The 25,535-nt window shown below is 37.4% G+C and overlaps 2 protein-coding genes across 3 annotated transcripts in view; both read right to left on the bottom strand.

The window, feature by feature from the left end:
• spred2b (sprouty related EVH1 domain containing 2b) overlaps positions 1-7,718 on the bottom strand; it is a 41,545-nt gene extending 33,827 nt beyond the window's left edge. The window contains exon 1 of one of the 2 annotated variants that reach the window (XM_079855389.1): positions 7,557-7,718. In XM_079855389.1, coding sequence (XP_079711515.1) covers positions 7,557-7,582 — 26 coding nt within the window. In that variant the 5' untranslated portion in view covers positions 7,583-7,718. Of the gene's footprint in view, positions 1-4,934; positions 5,463-7,556 lie in introns of those variants that run through there. The other variant, XM_079855388.1, reaches the window with a different exon arrangement.
• Positions 7,719-10,261: 2,543 nt separating this feature from the next.
• On the bottom strand, positions 10,262-24,889 carry actr2b (actin related protein 2b). Its single transcript, XM_079855390.1, has 9 exons — positions 24,735-24,889; positions 20,969-21,079; positions 16,979-17,194; positions 16,491-16,563; positions 16,218-16,354; positions 14,628-14,777; positions 12,383-12,528; positions 12,038-12,170; positions 10,262-10,492 (listed from the first exon to the last, which is right to left on the bottom strand). The coding sequence occupies exons 1-9, from the start codon at positions 24,780-24,782 to the stop codon at positions 10,322-10,324; spliced, it is 1,185 nt and encodes a 394-aa protein (XP_079711516.1). The 5' UTR covers positions 24,783-24,889; the 3' UTR covers positions 10,262-10,321.
• Positions 24,890-25,535: the final 646 nt, after the last annotated feature.

Here is a 25,535-nt window from a genome sequence, read left to right as displayed (position 1 = left end):
CAGTCTGAATCCTGATTTAGAGTTAACAAACTTGGAGCAGTGGGGCTCAGATTGGGCTCTGACATTTGGCCGCTTCTTTCTGCTGGCTTGGGAACGTGTTGGCAAGAAGTCTCCTCGTTATCATGCTTTACTATTGAATGACCAGTCACTGGGCTGCGGAAGCACACTGGATGAAAGAGCTCGTGCAGTCGACTGGACTTCCAGTGGACACATGCGCATTTCCATATGAGAGCACTGAATTTCACAAGACCTCATTTGGCTCTGCAATGCTTTTCGGGAGGGGGAAGGGATGGGCTGATTGAATGAAAAAGAACAACAGGTTCAATAAAGCGCAGATAATGGCTTCCTGTCTGGGCCGTGACAGAAGAGCTATCTGTGTTCCCTTCTCAGCAGGACCACAGAGGGGTGAGAAGCTGACAACGCTCTCATTCTCCGGAGGACTGGGAGCTATGTTTGGACAGGCCGCTTTACAACAGCAGAGTGGCCTTCACAAACAAACCATCACATTTTACTACTTGGCTTGACCAAGAAAACCTTTAAGGAAACAATCAAATAAAAAATTAACAGCCTGGAAGATTGGGCAGGAGCATTTGGCCCTTGCGTCTTTTCCACAGGATGTAAAACACATTCATAAGAAGCGCAGGACACGTCTGATAGAGGGAAATAAGAAAGCACTTCTTGAAATCTGAAATGGAAATAAACGCCAACTGTAAATCTGTAATTCTCCACTTTTCCATGATAGTGTGACAATTGTATTTAAATATACATAGGGCTGCATATTATTGAAGAAAAACTTTTTTAAAATAATGTGATATGCACATTATTAGTGTATAAAAACAATTTAAATATATTTAATATACATACGTTTCACATTCTTGTGTTCGGCTTGTTGATTGTCTGCTATCTGGACCTAAAAACATTAACTTTTTGGAAGTTATTGAAGTATTCAAATAAGTTATTGCGGTTCATTTGCGATCTTCCGATATATCGCAGCCCTAATATTTCCTAAAAGAGCCATTATTATCACCTCTGTTACTGTATTGTTGCTTAATCATATATTATATTTAGAGTCTTAAGGAGGACAAAAACTCACTTAACTTATGCAGATATGTGAAGCACAGCCTTGCCAGCTTCGATATTCATTCATTGGTTACATAACCTGAGCATGACTCTTACTAAGGAAGGACCAAAACTAAAGTATAGTGCATTTCGTGGACCTTGACTTGTGTTAACTTGTCCCTTTTTTTATTATTATCTTGTAATGTAGTGCAAGATGTGAAAAAATGTGCGTGTGACTGAGATCATCGCAGGTTTCAAACATAATAACGATGATATAATGTTTAAGGACTTTTGTTGCATTCAAACAAAACACATTTTTGCGCATTTACTCACAGAATATGAATTCAAAAGCTCAGCCCAAATACATAAGCATCCCATTAACGATAAATAAATATATAAATACACTTGAGGTCAAAGTAGCATAACAGTCAATCCTCGGTTTATTACACTTCAAAAAACACAACCCGATCAGAATATAAGCAGATTTAACTAAAGCTCTTTTTTTTTCCCAGACAAAAGCCAGGAAAAGCAATGCAGTCCAACATCCTCTTAAAGGGAATTAAATGGCTAACATAACCAATATTAAATCAAATTAAAAGAAAGAGAGACATAAGGCTCTAAAACCGCTGAGCTTGCTAGTGTAACATTGAGGACTCATCATTTTAAGACATTACGGTTAATTATTGCTGCAGATCAAGCGAGCATGTCAAAAGTATCAGAAAGGTTGGGAAAAGAAGGAGCTAAGTGCTGTCATAATGATTTTTATTTTCAAAAAATTTGTAAAACATCTAACAATATTGTAATGTAGACCATGTAAGAAAGAATATGCATTGACGCGTAGCTATGAGGATAATCATACACTGACATACACAAAGTAATACTTTAGTTTACGGCACACACAGTCTGTGCCGAGGCTGTTCATATGAGTCAGAGTGAAAATGAGGATCTGAAATCGATTTTTCCTGCAATCCTGCAGGGGATTGGGAATGGTTGGGGACCGGGTGACCTTTTCTCAAAGTCATTTTGCACTGTTGTCTTCTATACTATTTACAGGCAGAGTCAAACGTTAGTTTGGGAACATTTTTACAGAGATCAATACGATTGGTCTGCCTGTGTTTGTGCTGTATCACATTCATCCTACTGGGGTAACAAGCTCCTCAACCTGCTAGTCCCTAAATAACATGGTAGACGAGTATATAATGTGCAAACTTACAATTAAATTTTTAAAAGAATTGGGTAACACTTTATTTTACAGTGTTACATGTAATTACTGCAATAATCACAGTAAATGATGCATGCAACTAACCTTAAACCAAACCCTACTCCTAACCCTAAAGCAATGTTTTAATTAATATTACCATAAATATAGAATTATACTGTAACAAGGACACCTTAAAATAAAGGGTTACACTTTATTTTGAGGTGTCATTGTTACGGTGTAATTATATACTTAAGTACTGAGTAATATGAATTAACAACATGTGCTTAATTTAGGGTTGGGCTAGGGTTCAGTTGAGGGTTAGTTGCATGTAATCAACTATGCATAATTTACTGTTATTACTATGGTAAGTAGCTACATGCAACAAACAAGGACACTAAAATAAAGTGTTACCAAACAAAGTGTAACGAAAAATTGTTAGGTATAATGAAACTATATGCGAGCGAGGTTAGGGACGGGTTTTGTGGTCTGGTTTATGGGTGGGTTAGGGTTAGGTTATGGGGTTTTTAATAGATAAGTACAACCTAAAACATTTTATCAATTTTTTGGTTTACATGTTAGAACATAATACTTAAATACATTTAAAGTGATTCCCATTGTAGTAAGTAACAGGAACTAAGATTACCACAGTAACTTTGGTAAGGGTATAACTTATATAACCTGACCTTAACTACCAATGTAAGCAACCTTAGTTAGTTTAACCCACCTGCATACTTAATATTGATGAACGTTAATAAACATTTATCATAGTAACAAGCCTTGAAATAATGGTATTTTGGAGGAAATATGGTTACTGTTGTCCAGCGTAATGTGTAATAACAGAACAGTAATTAATGAGTAAGTAAGCTTGGTTTTCATTTGGTAACTCAGCTTTTAGTTGCACCTGCCTGTTTATGTATCACGTACACTATTTGCAAAAAGCCATTTTAAGGCGAGACACTACAGGCAAAAATACTGTTTTTTCATGCATCTGTTAATTTTGAGATTTTTGGGGGGCTTTTTGGCTGTTCATAAAGTGTTTTTTCAGACTAGTGAAAAGAATACATCCAAAATACACTTTTAAATGCATCTTTTATAGCACTTTATCTATTTGCGTCTGTAGATTTCAATTACAGTAGGCTATCTGTAAAGGCCGAGTTCAGCAGCACTTACATTCTCCAAACTTTACAGTTGTATTCCCATCTATATTCTGAAGGGTCTGAAATGGTGTTTTTTTTTTATATATTTTTTTTTTCTGGCTATTGACAGTGTTTTCTGATTTATGGAGTGATAAAAAAAAAAAAGAGATATCCAAATTAAATCCCCTCTGTAAAAAAAACTGACTCTAATATGTCAGAAAAATAATAATTCTGAACCTGACTTCCTCCAATGTTCAGATTTTTTTTCTTCTAAAAATGTAAGCAAATTAGTGCATATTTAATTAGACAATGCCTCATTTGCATATTTAAACATTTCGGGAAACGTGTGATACAAACAATGTTTGCAATTCTTAATGCAAGCAATCAACCAGGGAAGTATGCTGATATGTATTAGTATTGTTTACCCTCTTCTATCCTCCCGGGGTGTGTTGCCTCGCCTTGATCGTGTGTTTTCGACGCACGCCAATCGCGCTTATCGCTGGAGCGATCTCTGCAGTCATGAATGGAGCGGCTGAAGGTTACAGCTTTTATGAATGAGTGCAAACAACAACTCCTCTGCCCTTCGCCCTTCCGTTTGACAAGCGCTGGCAGACTGACTCCAATTCATCCGTGAGGCCACTATTGTTAACGTGTGACAGCAATTCTGTCACGGAAGGGCAGAATATTAGGAAATGCAGCTGAAGACATGACATATAACGCAAGGCCTATTAGAGCCAACCGTCGAGTCGGTGAAAAACAAACACATAGCGCGTGGAGGCGAAGAAACGAGAAAATATGTCGGCCCACCATTACATTAAAAACCTCTGGCCTGTCATATTATTAAGGGGTTAAACGAGGTAAATGAACATTCTTGAGTTATGATAGTTCAAGCACATTGTTTACAGGCCCAGTATAAGTGACTAAACAGCCCGAGCAGCAAACCTGCCTCACATATAACGCATTGTCACCGAGCCAACAAAGTCAAATGGTGTTTTTATGAATGAAGCACTGTATGCAAATGAGAGCGATTCAAAGCGCCTGAGAAGAAAACAAATGGCGGATATATCCGACCGCTGCAACTGACTTTCCAGAACATAAAACCACTTCGGTTTTTATGACTATTGTCAATATTTAAACGCGCTCAATTGTTCAAAAAACAAACAAACAAAATGGCTCTGCTGCGCTAAGCAACGCGAGGCGTGTAAATACACATAGGAATGTTTAAGGAAGGGCCTTTTAAAACATCAAATCCCTTTACCAAATATTTCCGATCCACCCCTACTCCATCTTCCCCCCCTCCCTCCTTCAGACTATCAGTGGGAGAGGGCCCGATCCCCCTTTCCACTGACAATACCACTCAACATTTCAACGTTAAATAGTTTACCAAACTTTTACAGCACCATCCTCAGATGCTCGCTGACTTACTGTAACCATAAAAGATGTGACATGAGAACAAACGTCCAGAACAAAGACAAACCCTACATACAAAAAAAAAAAAAAAAGAAAAAAAAAAAAGACATTTCTTTCCAGGTACTTACTCGTTTGGGTGTGTTTCTTCAATCATTTTTCTTGTTTCACCTACAAAAAAATCCCACAATGGGTGCACTCTGTTCGTTCGTCATTTTTTATCCCACTCTTTTCCAAATAATCCCTCACATTTCGTTCGTCTAAAGTGTCTTCTTGTTGCTCTCTCTCCTCTCCTCGTCTCCGTCTTGATGGGTTTTTTCTTTTTTTTTCTCTCTCTCTCTCTATTTTTTTTTTTTTTTTCACTGGATCTAACCAGTTGCTGATGAAAACCTTAGAGGATCTCGGACTAAAGAGACCTAAATCAGATCGCCCCGAATAATTTCCCAGAGTTTTGAGTGCTTGAGTGTATTCCCGAAAATCCCTTAGATGAAAATGCGTTGATGTTGCTGAGGGTGGCCCCGACGAGCCCCATCTCTGATTACTCCATGTTGGATTATTGTGCAGCAACAGCGCGAGCCCAGCGCGAGCACCAGCAGCAGCGCGAGGGGGAGGGGGGAGAGACCGGAAGCGATGACGTCACACTGCAGGCCGAGCGCCTTTCAAATCAGTGGGATTCGTTTTACGGATCGAAGAACGTGGAAGAACGTCTGGAGCCGAGATCACGATAGCAAACAACTTAAAGCGATAGTTACCCCCCCCAAAAAAAAAAAAAAAAAAAAAAAACCTTTTTACATTTACTCACCTTATATTTGTTCCAAGCCTGTATGAGGTTCTTTCTTCTGTTGAACACAAAAGAAGATATTTCGAAGAATGTTGCAAACCAGACAGTTGACGGTAGCCATAGTAGGAAAACAATACTATGGAAGAAGTCAGTGCCTAAAACATATCTTCGTTTGTGTTCAACATTAGAAAGAAACTCATACAGGTTTGGACAAAATCGAAGTAGAGTAGCCTACATTTTTTGGCGAACTATCCCTTTAAAGAAAAGTTATGCTTATGGCTTTATGTCACATTCATACATAAGAAACTGAGTTTATTTAATCTCTAATATTCTCTGCAAAAACAAAACAACTCTATATTGCCCTACTCCTGATATATATTTTTTAAATGTATCTTTCATGTATTCGTGGTTTTATATCTATTGAATAGATTTGTTACATCCATGATTTTGCTGTGATAATAAAAGTTTATTTAGCATTAAGAAGCCAGAAACAATGTCTAGTTTTATTGATTTTAGAATTATCCAACTAAATTATTCATTGTCCTCTAGTCATGTTGCACTTTCTTTCTTTTTCTTTTTTTAACTCTGATGTGAATGTTTGTGAATTTTATTTTGGTAAATTTCATAAACAAAAACAAAAGGACATTTGGCAAATCTAATAATTAATGTTATATATATATATATATATATATATATATATATATATATATATATATATATATAATATATATATATAAAAAAAAACTTTGTTACTAAGGATTAAGAATTTGAAAATATGTTTTTAATACTCATTTCAGTCTTTTATTATTATTATTATTTAACTGGAATTGGAACTCCAATAAATTATGTCATTTGATATGGATGTCCTGATCTTCAGTAAAATGAATAAAAAAATAAAAAAATAAAATCACATAACACAAAATGAAAAACCATGTCTTTTGGTGTTTCTCTTGGTGAATTCATATAAATATCACTTAACTGTTGAAACCCCTCTTCAAATAAGCCATGTAGGTAGTTATAACAAAACTTACATAAACAGGTTATCTATGACTTCGATAGCTGATTGCATGTTTTTATTTTATTTAGTATTTAAAGGATTTATGAATTCGCCTGTGGAAAAACACATCTTTCTTCATGTTTTTTTTTTTTTTTTTGCCCACCTAATATGAGCGGTGATGTATAACATTACACAACAACAAAGGCTTTTTAAGTGCTACTTTAGAGCACCACTTCCTCCAAAAAGTGTAATCAGGGTCAAAGGTGGACAGCACAAACTCCTTATCTGTGTAACTTCTGACTCGGAGGGAAAGCGGAGGATTAGACACGCTTTGATCAAGGGACCAGCGAGGTATTTTGAGAACTGAGGGGAACGTTCACCAGTGACAGTCCAAATTCCTTATTGATCACTTCAAATCAGGACGCCCTCAGAAGCATTCCTCATTAAATCTGTTTACTACACACTAGTGAGAGCTGCCAGTGTTGGTCTATAACCACCATTTGCAAATCTCATCAAAGTATCTCAGATGCCATAAAGTAATCAGGAAGCTGCTTTTTCAGGCTATACACACTCAAGAAAGCTTCCAACACTTGACAATAGTTAACTACCCTGGCTATCACAATCAACAACTACAGTGATTTTAGACGTACTTCAAGATAAGAACACCATTGTGATGCCCCCCCCCCTCACAGTCCCATTATCATGTGACATTTTATTCATTGGCAGCTAGGGCAAATGTTTGATCATAGAAAAAATAGGAAAACATTTACAGAAACTGTAGTACATTATGTAACTTGTGGCCCTCTAGCGGTTTAAAAAAAAAAACTGCATGTATTTTGCGGAAGAATATTGTTTGGTTGTGCTTCGGCTCAGCGTGACTGTGTGGAATATGATCCTTCACAATAGGACTAATGCTTTACATTGACATATGACTACATAAGGTAATTTATGGGTTCAATAAAATACCTTACTCACCTGTGGAGTAATAAAAACGCCATCATCTCCACGTCGCTTCGACAACATTTCAAATCCCTCAGTTCTCGCCATCTCTGAAAAGCCACGCCAATGTTGATTCTAGTTTTCTGTTCGGCGTTTGTTTAAAACGGATGATTCCCGGAGTTTGGAGATTTAGCTGCTCCATGTCAACCTTTCTCACTCTGCTACTCCCTCACCAGACGTGTCAAAGCAGCCGGATGGCCGGAGCAACTTTTCTCTATTTACGGAAATGACGAGACACGCACGCAATGACGCATGTACGCAATTTCCCGGGAAAACCATCCCGAAGACAGGTCTGAAATATAAACACTTATATTAGGCGCACCATAGTGAATCTGGGTAGGACAATTGGATGAAGGATTGATGATATATTGACTATTAATTTTGAACAAAAAAGCACTTCGTATAGTCTACTTTTAAATTGTCTTCTTTTGGATCAAGTCAACTTGAGTATGATATTGAGGTAAAAAAAACAATAACAAAAAAACAAGTAACTGCAGAAAAAATATAAATCACATTCTTTATTTAAATCAGAATTAGGCAGTTACACTACGATATAAATAAAAAAAAAGAGGGGAAATAAGATCCAGTTACATAAATTGTGATTGGCACTGGACAAGGATATATTAAAAATAATATTGGACAAATATGTGTTGTCTCTAATATATGCATGAGACAATATGAGGCAGAACAACTACCAATGTTTTTGTTATGTGTGAATCTCCATAAACAATCGGTCTGAAACAATATTATCCATATCAGATTTGTTCTCTAACCTTTCTTAAAAATAGCATCCCGGCATTATCAACCCAGGGAATAAATTGAAGCAACTGATTTCAGAATATTTTTTTATTATACACAGCACTGCATGTGAAAAAAAACTTATATATATATATATATATATATATAAAAATGACAGCTAAGAGAATTTAAAAAAAAACTTTTCTTATATATATATATAATTTTTTTTTTTTTTTTTTGGATATAAGCAACATAAAACTTAAGTTGCAACTGTTGAACGTATGTTGAAGTGTGCTTAAACTATTTCTAAAGGCAGACAAAGCAGAAGACTGGCCCGCCTGATAAATACATTAGCAAAAAATCCCACAGGCTCTCAGTTCAATTTCTCAAAACGCAAAAAAACAAACAAAAAAAAAACACCACACACTTCGCAGTAACTCGAGTCCCTCTTATAATTCTGGACAAGCACATGACACAGTAACAGGGAAACAGCACAGAATGGACAGACAGAAACAGCAGAAAGCTTCCCTACAGCTACACGGCTAAAGCTTCATGACCACACTGGAATTAAAACGACCGCAATAAGTTTTGGTTGCTCGGTTTCATTTATCGTAACACTGGCAAAGAAGTAATTTCCCCTGGAAAAAATGCATTTTATTTCTGCCCTTACATTCCAGGCAGACGATAACGCATTTGTCTCTCTGTCACCGGACTGACATACAGAACAACATATCCAGTCGTGAACGGGGCTCATCACAGCTCATATTAGTCTTTGCAGTAATACAGAAGTGATGATGGTGGCTGTCATAACCATTTGTAAGCTTTGGTGTTACATATTGCTATTGCTCATCACTGATTGGGTCATTCCTGTCACGCACTACTCTTACTCGCTCACTGAAATTGATATGCTTGTGTTGTAGTTTAAGGAAGCGTTTCTGTAAGAGTTTTTAGAAACACATTCTAGCTAAGATCAGACACTTCATGAATTTAAAATGAAAACATTATTTAGACAAAGATGCCTAATTGGATGGAAATAAAAATTTAACGTTGGCCATTACTCAGAGAGGAACTGACACTTCAGAGTAATTGTTATCTTTTCATAATAACGATCATTTCTGTAATTTATTCAGAAGTGTTTTAGAGTAACACAAACCAACTAATTCATTGCTAATACTAAAAGATGCTTGTGCTCGTTTTTCCCACCCAAAATAATGTCACTTCCTGGAGGAGGGTGACAGTAATGAATAATATTGATAATACAGGAACAATGAACTATAAAATATTTAATAATAAAAAATCATTCCCAAAAAACATGTTTGGTTCAAAACATTTAAAGTTACAGAAAGAAAAAAAAACAATCTTAATAAATTGCCACTTTCTCATGTTAGAAGTGCAGCACTCAGGTACAATTTCATATTTCATTCAATATATTAAGACATATTTATAATGTGTCATTTAAAGGATACACTATCGTTCAAAGGTTTGGGGTCAGTAAGAAGGATCATGTGACACTAAAGACTGGAGTTATGATGATGAAAATACAGCTTTGATCACAGGAATAAATTACATTTAAAATATATTCAAATAGAAAATAGTTGTGTTAAATTGTAATAATATTTCACAATATTAACTTTAAATACAATCATTTTTAAAATCACATGAATGCTGCCTCGTTGTGCATAAAGTACTTCTTTCAAAAACATAAAAAGATCTTACCGACCCCAAACTTTCGAACAGTAGTATATATATATATAGATTATTATTATTATGTAATTCATATATTCTATATTATGTGAAGGGGACAAGAAAACGCACTGCAAAGTAGGAATGAAGCGATCGCCACTCGTACATCAGTGCAGTGACAGAAGACCAAATAAAGCATAATACAAAACCTCCTCAGTACCATTCATAATTCAAACCCATAAATCCACACCTGGTGACACGATTGCCTGAACAAGGGAGATGTAAAATAGATGCCGGGGTCGAGGGGCGTTTATCCGTGTTTATCTGACGGTGACGCCGAGCTTCTCCAGAACGCGCACGCCCTTTTCCTGATACTCTTCCCGCGTCAGCCAGAAGTTGTCCTTGTCTTTCATGATGTCAGCCAGCACCGCTCCACCCAGGAACACCATGTGCTTGCGGCGGGGAGGGTCCTCGATCCGGATCTTGAATTTCTATGGGGGTATTAAATAGACAGCGTGACGAGAATTTCAGGGGAGTGGAATAGCATGGACACTGACCCACATACCAGAAAACGGTTTGAATGGATCTCTTTAATGCATATAAAAAGCACACTGTCCGGTTGGGAACCCAAATGGGAGAATAATGAGGTGTACAGTGTATGTGGAGCCGTTCTGTGTTCATCCGGCTATAAACAGGTGGCTGAAAGGGTCTCATGGAGGCCTTCATGTAAAGTCGATTGCTTTTTAATTTGCCTTAAACGCAGTTTCGGGATAGGCAGACAGACACGTCGCTCGGGCGTATCGGCATGCCATCTGAAATTGATCATCTATATATAGTGGCCTGACATGCGGCCCACTCTGAGGCTCCCCAAAATGCTTTTCCAGGCCAATGGCCAGGTTTTAAATGTGATGGAGCTCAGCTGGGCAGTGTGCGTGTGACTGTGTTTAGCGGGACAGGAGCAGGTGACGCAGCCCCACCTGTTGGTGCACAGGAGGCATTACCACACATCTGTGTGCGTTTCAAAAACTCAAAGACTTACTTTTATCCCAGCTTAACCCTAATCAAATATTTCTAACATGCATGATTAAAACTGCTGAAAATTCTGCTGTACACAATCTAGTTCATGGCTTCTGTTGTCTGACTGATAGTTTATACTTTTATAGCAAGTAAAAGGCCTTTTAGTATAAAAATGTCCCCTTTCAGGTCGTGATGCACTTGAGTTTTTTGCTGTGAATTCTCTACTGATTTGTATAAAGTAAACATGAGAATAACTTTTATAATATTAGTCATATTTCAAGATGAACATTTACTGAAGCAATAAGGTTTACTTGATTATCCACATCAGTTTTCATCCGTCAGGCTTTTGAGGAACATCTACTTGTTCACCGCTCAATCATCATTGTATTGCATTGCATTATGTGTTTCGCCCCACAATAAAAACTGCAGAGCTTTGATCAAAAAACTAAACATTTAAATATCACCTTATAAAGAAAGATAATTGGGAGATATAGAGTGACAACTGATATTCATATGCAAGTAATCTGCTATACTGTTATAAATATCACATTTACATTACAAGCTATCAGAATTTCATCTCACTTTTTGGCCATAGAAATATCAGCAAATGCACCAAAATACATGTTTTTGCTCAGTTTGGGTCTTTGGGTGTTTTTTCCTCCTCAATATGAGCTCTGTATTCTCACTATATCAGTCTTTATGAGCCATAAAAGCCTGATATATCAAATATAATACTACACACACACAAAAAAAGAGACTTTTTAAAAAATATTTTGTCTAAAGTTTCTGTTCCGGACTATTATTTTTTATGTAAGGCTTTACAGAGTGAACTATAATAACCACTTGATTTAAACACCGACTCTGTGGCACTATCACAAAATTGGTAAATCATTCACAATATATTGTCCAGCCTTACTTAAACCTGTCAAAACTGTTAAAACTCAGATGCAAATGGGCTACTGTTGAACTCATGTTTGATGGATGACACATTTACACATGCACCGATTGGGCAAACTTACCGAGAGCTTGTCAACGTCACCCTTCAGTACTCGCTCTAGATAAAGCTGCTTAAGTTCCCTCTCTAGTCGAGAGGGCAGACCAGGGTACATGGTGGATCCTCCCGACAGAACAATGTGTTTATAGAACTCAGCCCTGAGGAAGAGAGAGCATGATACAAACATACAGTGAGGTTCATTGATACTGGAAGGGTAAAGGGTGAAGTTAATAAAAATGACGGGAAGACACAACCAAGTGTTCATTTTTAGGTTATCATGTTAATGCTTGGTTTGTTTATTTTAGTGTCACATTATGATACATAACTTGTTGTTATATTGAAGGGAGGATCAGATCAGCAACTATATAACCTTGTGTCAATGTCTGCCGCTTGAATGGTGTTGAAGAGCAGTTCGGCCACTCCGACTCCTTCCACATTGATGAGGTGAGGCTGAAACAGAGCCTCCGGGGCCTCGAACCTCTCGCCTCCAACCTTAATAACCCGGCCATCAGGGAGCTGGAGGCACAGAGAACATACAACCGTTTAGGGGTTTAAATAAGTCAATATAAAGAGGGTGTTCACACTTGTGTCCTGGTCCGCTTCGTGTTCACATTGGCATTTTTAACACCAAACCTAAAGATACTGAACCTACACAGCACAAAATGCTTATTTTACTTTGTATTTTTGTCTTGTTTCCTTGTTCATCAAGAAGGATTTACTAGAGAAGTAAAATGACGCAAGATATTATATCTTGTTTTCTGAAATAAAAATAAAAATTAAGAGTTTTTGCTTAAAATAAGCTAAATTATCTTCCAATGGGGGAAGAAACAAGCAGGTCATTTTGCTTGTTTTAAGCAAAAACTGAGTGTCAGAAAACAAGGTATAATATCTTGCATCATTTGACTTATCTAGTAAATCCTTCTTGATTTAAGAATTTTTAGATATTTGGACTGGAAACAAGACAAAAATACTATATTATATACATTAAAATCACAATATATTTGTGATGCTTTTGCTGCTGATATAAAATGACTACTTCCCTTAAGATGTAATTAGACAAGATTTGATATGTAAAAAATATTTAATTTGATAAACATGTATGTATGTATATACACATATATAGTCATCTATATAGTAGTCATTTAATATCAGCAGCAAAAGCATCACAAATATATTGTGATTTTAATATATATATATATTGATTTTAATATAGTATTTTTGTCTTGTTTCCAGTCCAAATATCTAAAAATTCTTAAATCAATAAGGATTTACTAGATAAATAAAATGATGCAAGATATTATACCTTGTTTTCTGACACCCAGTTTTTGCTTAAAACAAGCGAAATGACCTGCTTGTTTCTTCCCCCATTGGAAGATAATTTAGCTTATTTTAAGCAAAAACTCTTAATTTTTATTTTTATTTCAGAAAACAAGATATAATATCTTGCATCATTTTACTTCTCTAGTAAATCCTTCAATATTTGATATGTAAAAAATATTTAATTTGATAATTATGTATGTATGTATATACACATATATATAGTCATCTATATAGTAGTCATTTAATATCAGCAGCAAAAGCATCACAAATAAAATATTGTGATATATATATATATATATATATAAAGATGTAATTAGACAAGATTTGTGTTCCTTCCTATTTTTGCATCTTAAGAGTTGGAGAAAAAAAAGCTTACACAGCTCAAAGTTAAACAATATTAAACTGTCTCCAGTGGCAACAGAACTGCAAGTCTATATGTTTTACGATAAGTAACCCGGCTGATAAATACTGTGGTACATAACCACTCCTCGTGTCAACATTCGGCTGCTTTCTTATCACATGCCCCACTACTTCAAATTGGCCTTGATAATAAGATGTTCCTGTTAGACTGAGCGAAGTCTCAGGTCTGAAGGGTAACCCACAGCGAGCCTAACTGTGATGACTAATGAGAAAATGGCGACAGGGTGCGTGGGAGTATATAAAGAGCCCATTGAGGACTGTCCAGAGGTCGGAAATGCAGAGCTTCCCAGCTGGGGAAGGATTGTGGCCACGCAGGAAATGATGTTACATGCTGGTTAGGCAACTTCAACACCACACAGCCTTCCTTGTTTCAAAACTTGTTCTTTTGATGCCCTCTAAAAGAAAAAGTTCAGAAATGAAATCAAAAGAAAAATACCACACCCATACCTACAAACTCAAAGAAAAGAAGGAACTCAGCCCAGTTTATGTGACAAGTAAAACTCTGACCAACTGTTGCCCCCTTGAGGCCACTCTGCTTAATTACACATCCAGCAGCCAATCAGAATCCAGCAGTGTGTGGCGTCTCACAGACAGGATGTCAAAGTGTAGACTGAAGAATTTCCCTCTACTGCTAAATCCAATCCAAAGAGCCATATTACCATGGAAACGCAGAACACTTACGTGTCCCAGTGGGAAGTCTGTGAAACCACATACTAAAAACTCCAGCCAGAAAAACTTCTGCCCCACAAACTGTAACTTTCGAACGTCTCAGCAAGAAGGATACTTTCACGCTGCAGGCTGTTAACACCTTTTTAGAATGCAACCTTGCGTTAAAATGGTTCATGAAATTCTTCCCAGAGTCACATAAAACTGACCGTGTAGGTCTCCACCAATACGGTGGTCTCCAGGGCGAGCTTCTGTTCCTGCTCGATGTTGTATCCCACGTAGCAGAGATTCTCCTTCATCATGCGCACCGTCTCGAAGTCTGCCGAATGGTTGAAGGCGTAACCTCGCAGCAAGAGCAACTGTGTGATGCCAAAAAACAAACAAACATGTCGGAATGTAAGTCACGTTTTTTTTTAATCATCTGACGCGACTTGCGACGTTTTCCAAAGCGGGGCTCTGAACGTGTTCAAGGAACGAAAACGAAATCAAGTTTAATCATTCTGAACAGAAATGCATATTTGAAATTACCTTTAACTGGTTAATACATTTATTTTATTTTTCCGTTTAATATTTTGCTTCAGCAGTCAATTTACCAATCACCGTTCAAGCTCATTTCACAGCTTTTGGATCTCAAGAGTTTTTTCCGAGGATATGACACCGTTAAAGCATTACATTTAAGTGAAAATGAATGGCAGGTAATATCCAGTCTGGTGTGTCTTTTTAAACCAGCGAAAATTGCAGGTTATTGTAGAACCGCTGCTTTAAATAAGTAAACCATGTTTTTAAAGGTAGTATTGTGACTAAGTACGGTCAGACACTTGCATGTGTCGTTAGATTATTAACATTTGACCAAAATCAAGGTTTTTCCACCAGCGAATGTCTGAGATTTGTGTTTGGCCAGTCGTTACAACGGCCACATCTGAGGCAGTAAGTGCATCCCATTTCGTTTCACAGCTTACAAAGGTTATTGTAGCTATGTATGTGGGCGGGCACTCAGTTTTTCTTGTACATTTGGCCAAAATCTTGTGTTATAAAAGATGAAGTGCTATGCATAGGCTGTATTGGCTATGACGGCAAATAGCAAACTAAGACTCTTCTCTGCTCCTCATATACATAAAACATTAGCCTTTACACACATTGTGGTTTTTTGCTGTACTTGTGCAAACAACTAGTTCTTTATTTACCCTTGCACTGCAAACAAGCAGAGACCAAAATGTGTGCAGGCCTTCATTCCCGATTGAGGCGAGTGGAGCTTCTGTATGCGGTTTTGCCGACAGTTTGAGAATAATTTTACAACGGTAATGTAAAAAATGTGTTGTAAAATACTGACTCTGAGTGAACCGATTGATTTTTCCCCCCAGTGTTTAAGCCTTTTTTCAAAATGACTTACTTAATGTCAAGCACGCAAAACATGCACAAAGAGCACACATTTGTAGTCATGCCGAATGAGAGAGGTAGCCTACGTTTATCAGTTGTTTAAACGTGTCAGGTGTTCATAATGAATGCCACTATAAATTATGTTTGTTTTATACTTATATTTCTCATTCCTTCTAAATACTGTTAAATTTAAAGGATTTGTCGAGGAGTGATGGGAACTATACTTTTAAACACAAAAACATGCTCCGTTTGAATGGCCCCTAAGACTGAATAAGGTAGATAGTTCCTTTAACATGTTATTAGGGCAATTTAGGGAATCGTGGGACATATAAGCTCTTTCGTGTTAAATGAGGAAGTGAAATGACATACTTCACATTAATTTAAACAAGATGCTGAAGCATGTAAAGTTAAATATTCCATACCTTAATGAGATAGCGTGTAATGTCTCGTCCCGCAATGTCCAGTCTCCTGGTGAGATGGGGCAGAGAGAAGCCCTCGTACACGGGACAAATGTGGGTTACCCCATCGCCCGAATCCACCACCACCCCTGTCAGAAGGCCTGGGTGTCGCACACAGACAAATATTGAACGAATGTCCGAAACAAGCGATGCACTGATCGCAATAAAATATTTGCCAATTCAACACTGAGCAATAATGTTATGCACAAGGTTAATACAGTGCATGGTACAACTCACCTTGAGCATAAAGTGTTAGCACAGCCTGGATGGCGATGTAAACACCTGTAAACTGGTATGTCTCAAACATTACCTAAAGGGCAGGGGGACAAACAAAGACAAATTAAACCGTGATATATTTATTCATTTTAACATCATTTATTTGAAATATAAATGTAACAATGTAGAAATGTTGACTTTCACTTGACTTAAAATTAAAACTTTTGAACAGGAGTGTATATTCATAATTTAGGGCATCAAAACTCTCATCTGTGCATGTTTTCACACAAAATTTTAGGATATATTTAACACTAAAAGTAATCTCATGAAATTGAATAGTGATAAGAAATTTACGAAATTTACCATTACGAACAAGAATTACAGCAATATAATAACGATTAGGGGGGTGGGTAGGCTTCATTTGTCTTTATGGAAAGAATAATTTCTTAATAGTTTTCTTTGGATTACGGTGGGAAATGTGACTTCACAGGAATGGTCTGACTACACACCTCTATGATCTTCTCGCGGTTCTTGGTCGGGTTCATGGGAGGTTCTGTGAGGAGGATCTTGCAGTTGCGTGATTCGATATTGAGCTTCTCCGGGCCGAAGGTGTAATCCCATAAGTGCTTCATATCATCCCAGTTCCTGACGATGCCGTTCTCCATCGGATAGTTCACCTCCAGCATTGAGCGCAGTTCACTCGCTTCATCTCCCACCATCAGATCCTGAGCAATCATAAGACAAAGGTTAGGAAAACCATCTCGGCTCATAGCTATGATGACGAAACCAGAGGTCAGTGATATAGTATCCGCCAAAAACACTTCAACGTGGCAGCTTCTCATGTCCCACAGCTGATCCACTTTGGTGCAGTTAGGGTTCGGGTCACGAGGAAGCCTTCGTTACAGCTCAAGCACAGTAAACACGGCCGCTGAGATGAGATGGGCGTACGGACAGATGTTGCACTCGTTCACTAGAACCAACATGCACAGAACAGCAGATCTCCATGCACAACAACATGTTAGTAATTTGCATTGACCACCCTTTACCCCAGATAAACCCTCACATGTTTAGCATTGGCTTTAAAGGGGTCATGGACTGGATTATTTTCTATTTTATAATGTTTCCTGAGGTGCACTTTTAATGTTAACATGATTTTTACCTCAAAAATTGTCAATTTATAAATAAAAGGCATTTTTCCTAGCCTCATTTTAGCCCTCTGATTTGAACGCTCTGTTTGAAGGGGTGTGTCTGTGTGAGACTGCTGTGTAAACGCCCACTGCTGTGATTGGCTAACGTAAGTATTACATGTGAAACTCTCTCGAAAACTTTTAGCATGTTTTTTTTTCTATTACAGCTGTCGAGATTAACGAATTGTGAAAAGAGTTTAGAATTATATTTTGATCTATTCCCATCACATGAAATGTTGCAGTGATGAGCATTGAGCAGATGACAGACGGTTGATCGCGTGAATGAAGTGATCTTATCATTGCAATGTGATTTCAGCACTCTCACGAATGCTTTCACCATAAATAACAATGCAAACACGATGTAAATACAGTAAGAGCTTCTTTGTGCAGTGTAACAGTGTCATTGATGACATAACAGGAGTTTTGGCAAGTGTCCAGATAAACTTACGCTGTGTGATTGACAGCTTCAGTGATTGTAAAGGGAGTGTTTTTTTTTTATCGCTATTAGTATATAATTTAATCACAATTTAAATTACAGATTATTTTCATGCTACTACAGAGAAACAAAGTGAAGTTGATCGTTTAGTCACTGGCTTGATTTACTGATGCATTAACAGCATTGAACGATTTTGAGAAAGAAAATCTGTCTGAACTTGAATAATTACACATCAGAAATCATGTTTGTGACGTTGCTGATGGATCCATATCATAAAAGACTGTTTGCAAAGCCTGTGCTGAAATTGAGACTGAATTGCCAAATAATCCACAGTGAAATGTACCGAATACAAACAAATAATGCCCTGCTCAGACTTTCACATAGTAAAAAACACATTCCTAACATCAGGATCCATCAGAAGGTAATGATATTGATCCTGTGTCGATCTTTTCTCGTTCTCATGTCACCATTCACTAACATGCCAGTAGGCGGCGCCAAAGATGCAGTGATGTAGACGTAGGCGTTGATATTCTTCTGCAAAGGCGGTCTTTCGCGGCACTATTACGTCATAATTCCACACTTTTCAGATCATAATATCGTGTTCTGGTCTTTTGGAATAACAAGGAAGTTTTGAGTTTTGAAACTTACATGATATTTTTATAGTATAACGACCTCGTAACTGTCAAAAGATCAAGGAAATTTTAATTCTCAGTTCATGACCCCTTTAATACCTGTTCACACCAAAGATGATACGTTTTATTAATCGTTCTAATTCTATGAGAATAGGGAAGTCCACACCATAACTATAACGACAGTTCTTTTAACCCTAATTGATGGAGTGTGTAGCTTTTCATTTCTTAAACCACCATGTAGGTAGACACATCATGGCCATATTCCAGTAGACTTTACAGAGACCTTGACTCTTGCAAAAATTGATACACCTCTTGATGGAAATTACAACATCACAACATGTTATTTCCATCAAGAGGTGCATGAATGTTTGGTCAAGATCTTGTATTGACAATGCAAGAGTCCAAGCACTCTGTAAAGCCTCCTCCAGCACATCCCAAACACTTTCAATGAAGGTAGGAGCCAATTCGTGTGTCAAAACGATTCTTCATGCTCCTCACAACCATTCTTTCACAACTTGAGCCTGATGAATCTAGACATTGTCATCCTGGAATATGGCAAAGACGTGTCTTCATACATGGATGTTTAAGAAATGAAAAGCTACACACTCCATCAATTATGGTTAGAAGAACTGTTGCCAAACATATAACATGCTACAAACATAATAATCACTGCAATAATGATCCAGTCATAGACTCTTCAGCATTTGCCTATTTAAATCCAAAGAGTGACTTTTATATAGACACACTTTGGTAATAGAGATGCTTGTCTGAGAGAACATCTCTAATAACTAGGAAGGCTTTGAGTATTGAATGAATCACTGAATGTTAATTGTATGGATTATCACGTCGTGCACGGGTACAGTGTGTTCTTTGGCACCGGCACAGGATGTGTCTGCTAGTGCCATGTGTTTTCAATGGAGCCCCGCTGTCCTTAAATTTCATCTGTCTGACTAACTTCCTGGGTACAGCACACCTTCAGCAACATTTTGTTTTTCTGAAAAGGCATATTCAGCGTTGTCTAGAAGTGTTTTGAAAAAAGGAGCTCTGCGTGTTCAATATCTTGTGAACACTGCTACCAATGCATCTTTTGTGGCACTCAGAATCTATTTAGAGCTTACTGGTTTTCTTCTAGTTCCTCAAACATTATTGTAGAGGCCAGAGGACACTGAACAGACAGACAGGATGATGGGCAGCTACACAAAGTGCAGAGACATCAACATTTCCCTCCATCTTGAGGCCGACTTCTGCTAAATCTATTTCGGACCGGAGAAGGAAATTAAGCTATAATGTCTGATGGGGATATGAATAGCTGCCAAGTTCTGTGAAAGACATTTGCAGCTTTGAAACAGAAGACAAAGTGCAGTGTAAGAGCACTTGCACTGTGGCAATTTAGATAATACAATACACAAAATAAGGGGCTGGGCAATGATATAAACTTCAGTAAAAGAAACTGCAATTTTCTATAAGGAATGAGAAACTGTACAAAATAAATCAAGAATAAATAGAAATCGAAGATCAATAATCTGCAACACCACTGTAACACTGCATGGTGCAACACACTCTCCTCAGCAGGCGATAAGTGTGTTAAACAGAGCAAACGTCGGGCTGCACTTACCATTTTTTTGTTATTCTACTTTACCATGTGAAGAACAAGAAGGAAAGAGTGTAAGTATTAAAAGAAGGTCAAACAGGACAGAATGAAGGCTTTATTTAAAGTCTCCCTGTGGTGACAATCAAGTTTTTAATGTTGTTTATATGTCTATGTGGTGTTTTTAATGTGCTTTAAGACAAACCATGTGTAAATTCATGAGTCGCCACCATTGCTGAGTATTTTCTCCTTAAAACTGCAGTGAACCAAAGACAGTCTTAAAAACATGCTTTGAAATTGCTGGTTTTTCTGATGTCACAAACTACCTTGTAACCAATCAGATCATTGTGTGAGCGAGCTTTAGCATATCATTAACAGCAAACTAGCAGGGGAGTCTCGAGAGATGCAAGGTTATCCCGGTATATTTTACTGTTGATATGAAAAATCGGTAGATTTAGCAATATAGAGGGTATATGATGCGGGTGTATGTTATGACGAATGATATGCCTTGACTACAGGGGGACTTTAAAACAACAAAGCTAAAAGTTTTGAACATTACTTTTGAGAATCCTTCAATACACAGTATTCTCTAACAAAACTCCAAATTGATCATCTGACCAGGCAGAGAGTAGACTGAGAGCGAGTGCGGACCTCACCTTAATCTCAATGTTGCCCACTTTAGTTGTGGATCGGATGATGGGCCTGCCCACCAGTGCTGGGAAGATGTGCTCTGGGAAGTTGGATCCGGCATAGCCACACTTGACAAACTGAGAGAGAGAGGAAAGTAATGAAGAATACTGTGCTCATCCTCTACTTGTTTAAACAGGAGAGACAACAAGACAGCAAAACAAAACTGGATTTGATGCCTTTAACACATCTTGATGACTGGCCGTTGTTATGGTCCGCTGGTGCAGAGGTTATGTGTTAAATGCAGCAACAACAACAACAAAAAAAATGACCAGGCTGAAAATATTAAATATGCAGGCTATAGGTTATATGTTAAATGAAAAAAAAAAAAAATTACATATACACACACACATATATATACATATATATATATATATATATATATATATTAGGGCTGGTCCGAATACCATTTTTTAAGCTTCGAAGCTTCGGTAGTAATGAACATCGAATATTCGAAGCTTCGGAGAGAGGGTGCTGAACATATTCTTCTCTCTAATAAAGGCAGGAATCTCTATGTGTCTGTATGTCGTTTGCATTTTGATTATTTTGAGAACCGTTCATCCAATCGACTTCACAAAGGAGTACAGTGTCGCATTTCGAGACGCGACATGTTCAGAATTATAAAAAACTTTTAGTAAACTACAGAACAGCGCGAGCGGGAAGCAGCGCACCTCACGCGGGCAGGGCTTATATGCTCCGAGAAATATAAAACTCACACACACAGGTCTGTTAAATTAAGCAATACTTTTAAGGTAGTCTAATATTTTTCTGACTAACAAATAACTGACACAGTAAAGGGTAGATTTAAATAAAGAAAAACGAAATTTAAATAAAGAAAAACAAAATTTAAATAAAGAAAAACGAAATTTAAATAAAGAAAAAACGAAATTTAAATAAAGAAAGTTAAATTAAAAACGAGATTAATTTAGATTGATAATAATGGGTAAAAAAGGCTAATACATTTTGTTTCTATTATTCTATTTTCCACAATGTCAAAGCAACAGCAGCAATACAAGCTCAGACATGCACTTCGGTCCATACAAACTCCGCTGTTCTGCGCTCTAGCCAGAGAACATTCCGTTGCTGGAACACTGGCGTCGGTTCTATTTCTAGCATGCGCGCGTTTTCCGTGTGGCTCGAGCCGCGCCTCAGAAGCGTGTCTCACGCAGGCAGTGTGCAAACTCCAACCTGTTAACATGGTCGAAGCCGAAATAAAAACGGACACGCCACGCAGCCAGTGTGTCGCCGGCCTTATTCAAGCGTGAATTAGAACCGTTTCGCGGGGGATCCCAGGTGTGCAAAAAAAAAAAAAAAAACGAATATTCATTGTCAAATTTTCAAATCGAATACCAACCCACCGACCGAATATTCGAATATTCGGGTCCAGCCCTACAGTCTATGGTCCAGCCCTAATATATATATTAGGGCTGTATGAATACACTGTATGAATACACATATAATATAATATTTATTTATTTATTTATTTATTTATTTTGCATTTAACATATAACCTCTGCAGTCTGCACCTGCGGACCATAACAACAGCAAATATTATTATTATTATTATTATTATCACAGTCACAACAATATTTGACCAACTAGGGTTTTGTGATTACCGGATTAAAGTATCCATTTCATAGAGATTGCACTCAAAAATAGCAATTTCTAGTAATTCCACAGATGAGCATAATTAGAAAAAATATATTTAATTGTATAGAATTTTTCCTGAATTTCCAATGACAAAAGGCCTGGTTTTAATGACTTCTAGAATGCTACAACACACATATGTTTTATAAAACACTGCAACAGAGTGCCATAAGGATGACATAATTGTGTAGGCCAGCTGCATTTTCCACTGGGTTTTGGACTTTTGCAGAAAATAAGCTCTGTAACCAACAAAAATGTATGATTCTTCATGTTTTGTTCATCATGATAATCTTCACAAATGAACACAACTTTTATGATCTAAATGCAAGAATTAAAAGCCAAAGCTATAAAGAACTACACCACAGGAACACGACTTCAACGTCACGACGGCTGTCTCCGAAAACTCTTTCAATCTAAAACAAAACAGTTTGATGTGATGACGTTTAATGTCCTGAATCCTGATATACGCTTTATCATAGATATGTATATGTAGATTCTGCATTCGAAAGCTCCAAACACATCGGTCAACGTGTCGTCACTTACAGTAAGAATTAATGATGCCACAACATTACACAGCTTCCCAAATAAATTGGGATAAACTTTCACAAGTGTGAGAATGTGTTGGTTTGTGTTTTTATATGCATTAACTCCATATTATAGGATTTTATACGTTGGTAACTTTTTATTGTCATGTTAGCAGACACCTTCATCTTGTTGTATTGTGTTGGTTTAGCAAAATCATCATGCTGAAGTCTGTTGAAGATATAAAGAATCATACATGTGTCTAACTATGGTTGCATATGTGTGTGTGTGTGTGTGTGTGTGTCCCATTTAGCCACTGGTTATGGACCTTATTTCAGGCATTTAACCAACAAACAAAAAAAAACATAAAAAAAAACAAGTGTCCAGGTTTTAGGACTAACTCCTGCTGCACTTTATAGTTCATACAGCATGTGATGATCTGTACATTTTTATAACAACAATTGCTCTGTGAATCATCACCAACAAATAAGTTTGCATAAAACTCACTAAAAATGTCACTTGTTTCTCATGGTAACACGATTCCAAAAATGGTGTGAAGGCTTTCAGGCTCGTTTATTGGTCAAGCAACACTGCTTTCTCTGTGCATGCTGTGGTTTTAACAGGTGACATCACTTCCTTCTGACTCATCACGGCTCTTTGTTTCATTGGCCGTCCGTGCGCAACCACTTTTAGCATTTACTAAAAATACACTACAAAAATATTCCTTGATCACATTATTCCCAGATCTCACTGTTTGCATTCTGATCACGTCACTCACTGGCCAACTATGACGTCAAAATATATGACCACGCCCCCAAAATCCCAGGGTAAATTATATCAGGCATCAATTATATTATGTATGATGTCTTGATTTTATGATCTACCAATACAGATCTTCCCCAACATTAGTGAAACTCGATTTGTCTTGCACAGCAATCCACCGAAAGGCGCGAGAGGAAGTAACATCACCCGGTGCTTGCATTATGCAAAACGTTATCAAAGCAAGTGGATGATCCATAAAAGGCAATACTCATAGTGGATGGGAACAGCATGTTTTAACTGTAGCAACTGTATAGCTAAATTAATCTCAATGATGTATTATGACAGCAATGACAGGAGCAAGCTAGCAGGCTGAGATAACGCTAGCTGCAGGATTGAGCCCTCGGGGTTTTGATCATGCAACCGAACCGACCCACAAACGAAAACACGAAATGATCATTTGTGTGCCATTGTGTTTATATTATCATGTATGCAGCGAAATATCAGGATCATATACCCAAATCACCCCACATTTCACAGCAACTATGCTGCTAGCATCTAATGCGGACTGTATTGAGCTGGTTTTATCTTAAATATGAGAAATAAAGAACATGAATCGCTTCACAGTCGGATAACACCGAGTTCTCGGCAGAGATGAATATAAGGGCAGCTGTCACACATTCCTTATATATGCGCTAAGCTTTCATGACTTCCTGTTAGGGGTCTGTCTTCCTCACTCTCATTTAACTTTATCCAAAAGCTAAACGAGACGAAAATAAATGACAGGTGTTAGAGTTGCGAACGTACCCCTGTTCCGTTATCACAAACCACCACTTTTCTTCCTTGGCTGTCCATCTTTCAAAGCACCGGAGCCGTCAGAGGCAGCCGAAGTTTCTGAAGAAAGTGCCTGTGCTTCACACACTCAGCAGCAGCCGCTTCCACTTCCTGTTCCTGACACTCGCGCGAGCAGATCGGCCTGTTTTTTTTTTTTTTTTTTTTCAATGTCCCGCCTCCTGCGTGCCGATTGGCTACTAAGACTTTCCGAGCGGTCTACGATTGGACAGCTGAGGTGTCATTCATAAAGCCTTAACTGAAGTAAACACATTTTTGATGTGTTTTCACTCCCCCCTCCGTAATATCTTGTCATTAATAAATTATGCCGTTAGGTTGCAATAATTTATAACGTGTCTTCTACTCTAGGGATACAGTAAAGAAGACACACACACACACACACACACACACGCATTGTATTATTTAAGAACATAACAGACGTCACATTAATGGTAATAATAATAATCATTTATTTTCTCAAATTGTCACAAATCAAATGGCAAGGGGGTCATAAGGACATTGAGCGCAAATAGTATTTATTAAAAGAACAGTATTTCATATAAACAGTAAGACCGTTATATGGTTAAGGAAGGTACTCAACTCTTAACATAAATTAAAACGTTTGTATTATTATTATTATTTTATTTATTTTTTTCATTCAATATTTTATTAATTAATTTAGATTTTACCCCGCTGTAAGTTCAAAGTGTATTGTACTTGAAATTATTAATACATCAAATAAAGCTACGGGCAAATGCTGAACGTTGTGGAGAGATA

The sequence above is a fragment of the Squalius cephalus genome (genome assembly GCF_949319135.1).
Source record: "Squalius cephalus genome assembly, chromosome: 21".
Lineage (NCBI taxonomy): Eukaryota > Metazoa > Chordata > Actinopteri > Cypriniformes > Leuciscidae > Squalius > Squalius cephalus.
Note: the sequence above shows the minus strand (reverse complement) of the source record. Positions and strands in the feature narration are given on the sequence as shown.

Excerpts from the sequence above, each read along its gene's own strand:
- actr2b (XM_079855390.1), bottom strand. The coding sequence starts at position 24,782 with ATGGACAGCCAAGGAAGAAAAGTGGTGGTTTGTGATAACGGAACAGGG. Across the intron at positions 21,080-24,734 it reads TTTGTGATAACGGAACAGGG|TTTGTCAAGTGTGGCTATGC; the intron begins GTACGTTCGCAA and ends TCTCTCTCTCAG. Across the intron at positions 12,171-12,382 it reads GCGGCAGACATTGACACAAG|GGCTGAGTTCTATAAACACA; the intron begins GTTATATAGTTG and ends TCTCTTCCTCAG.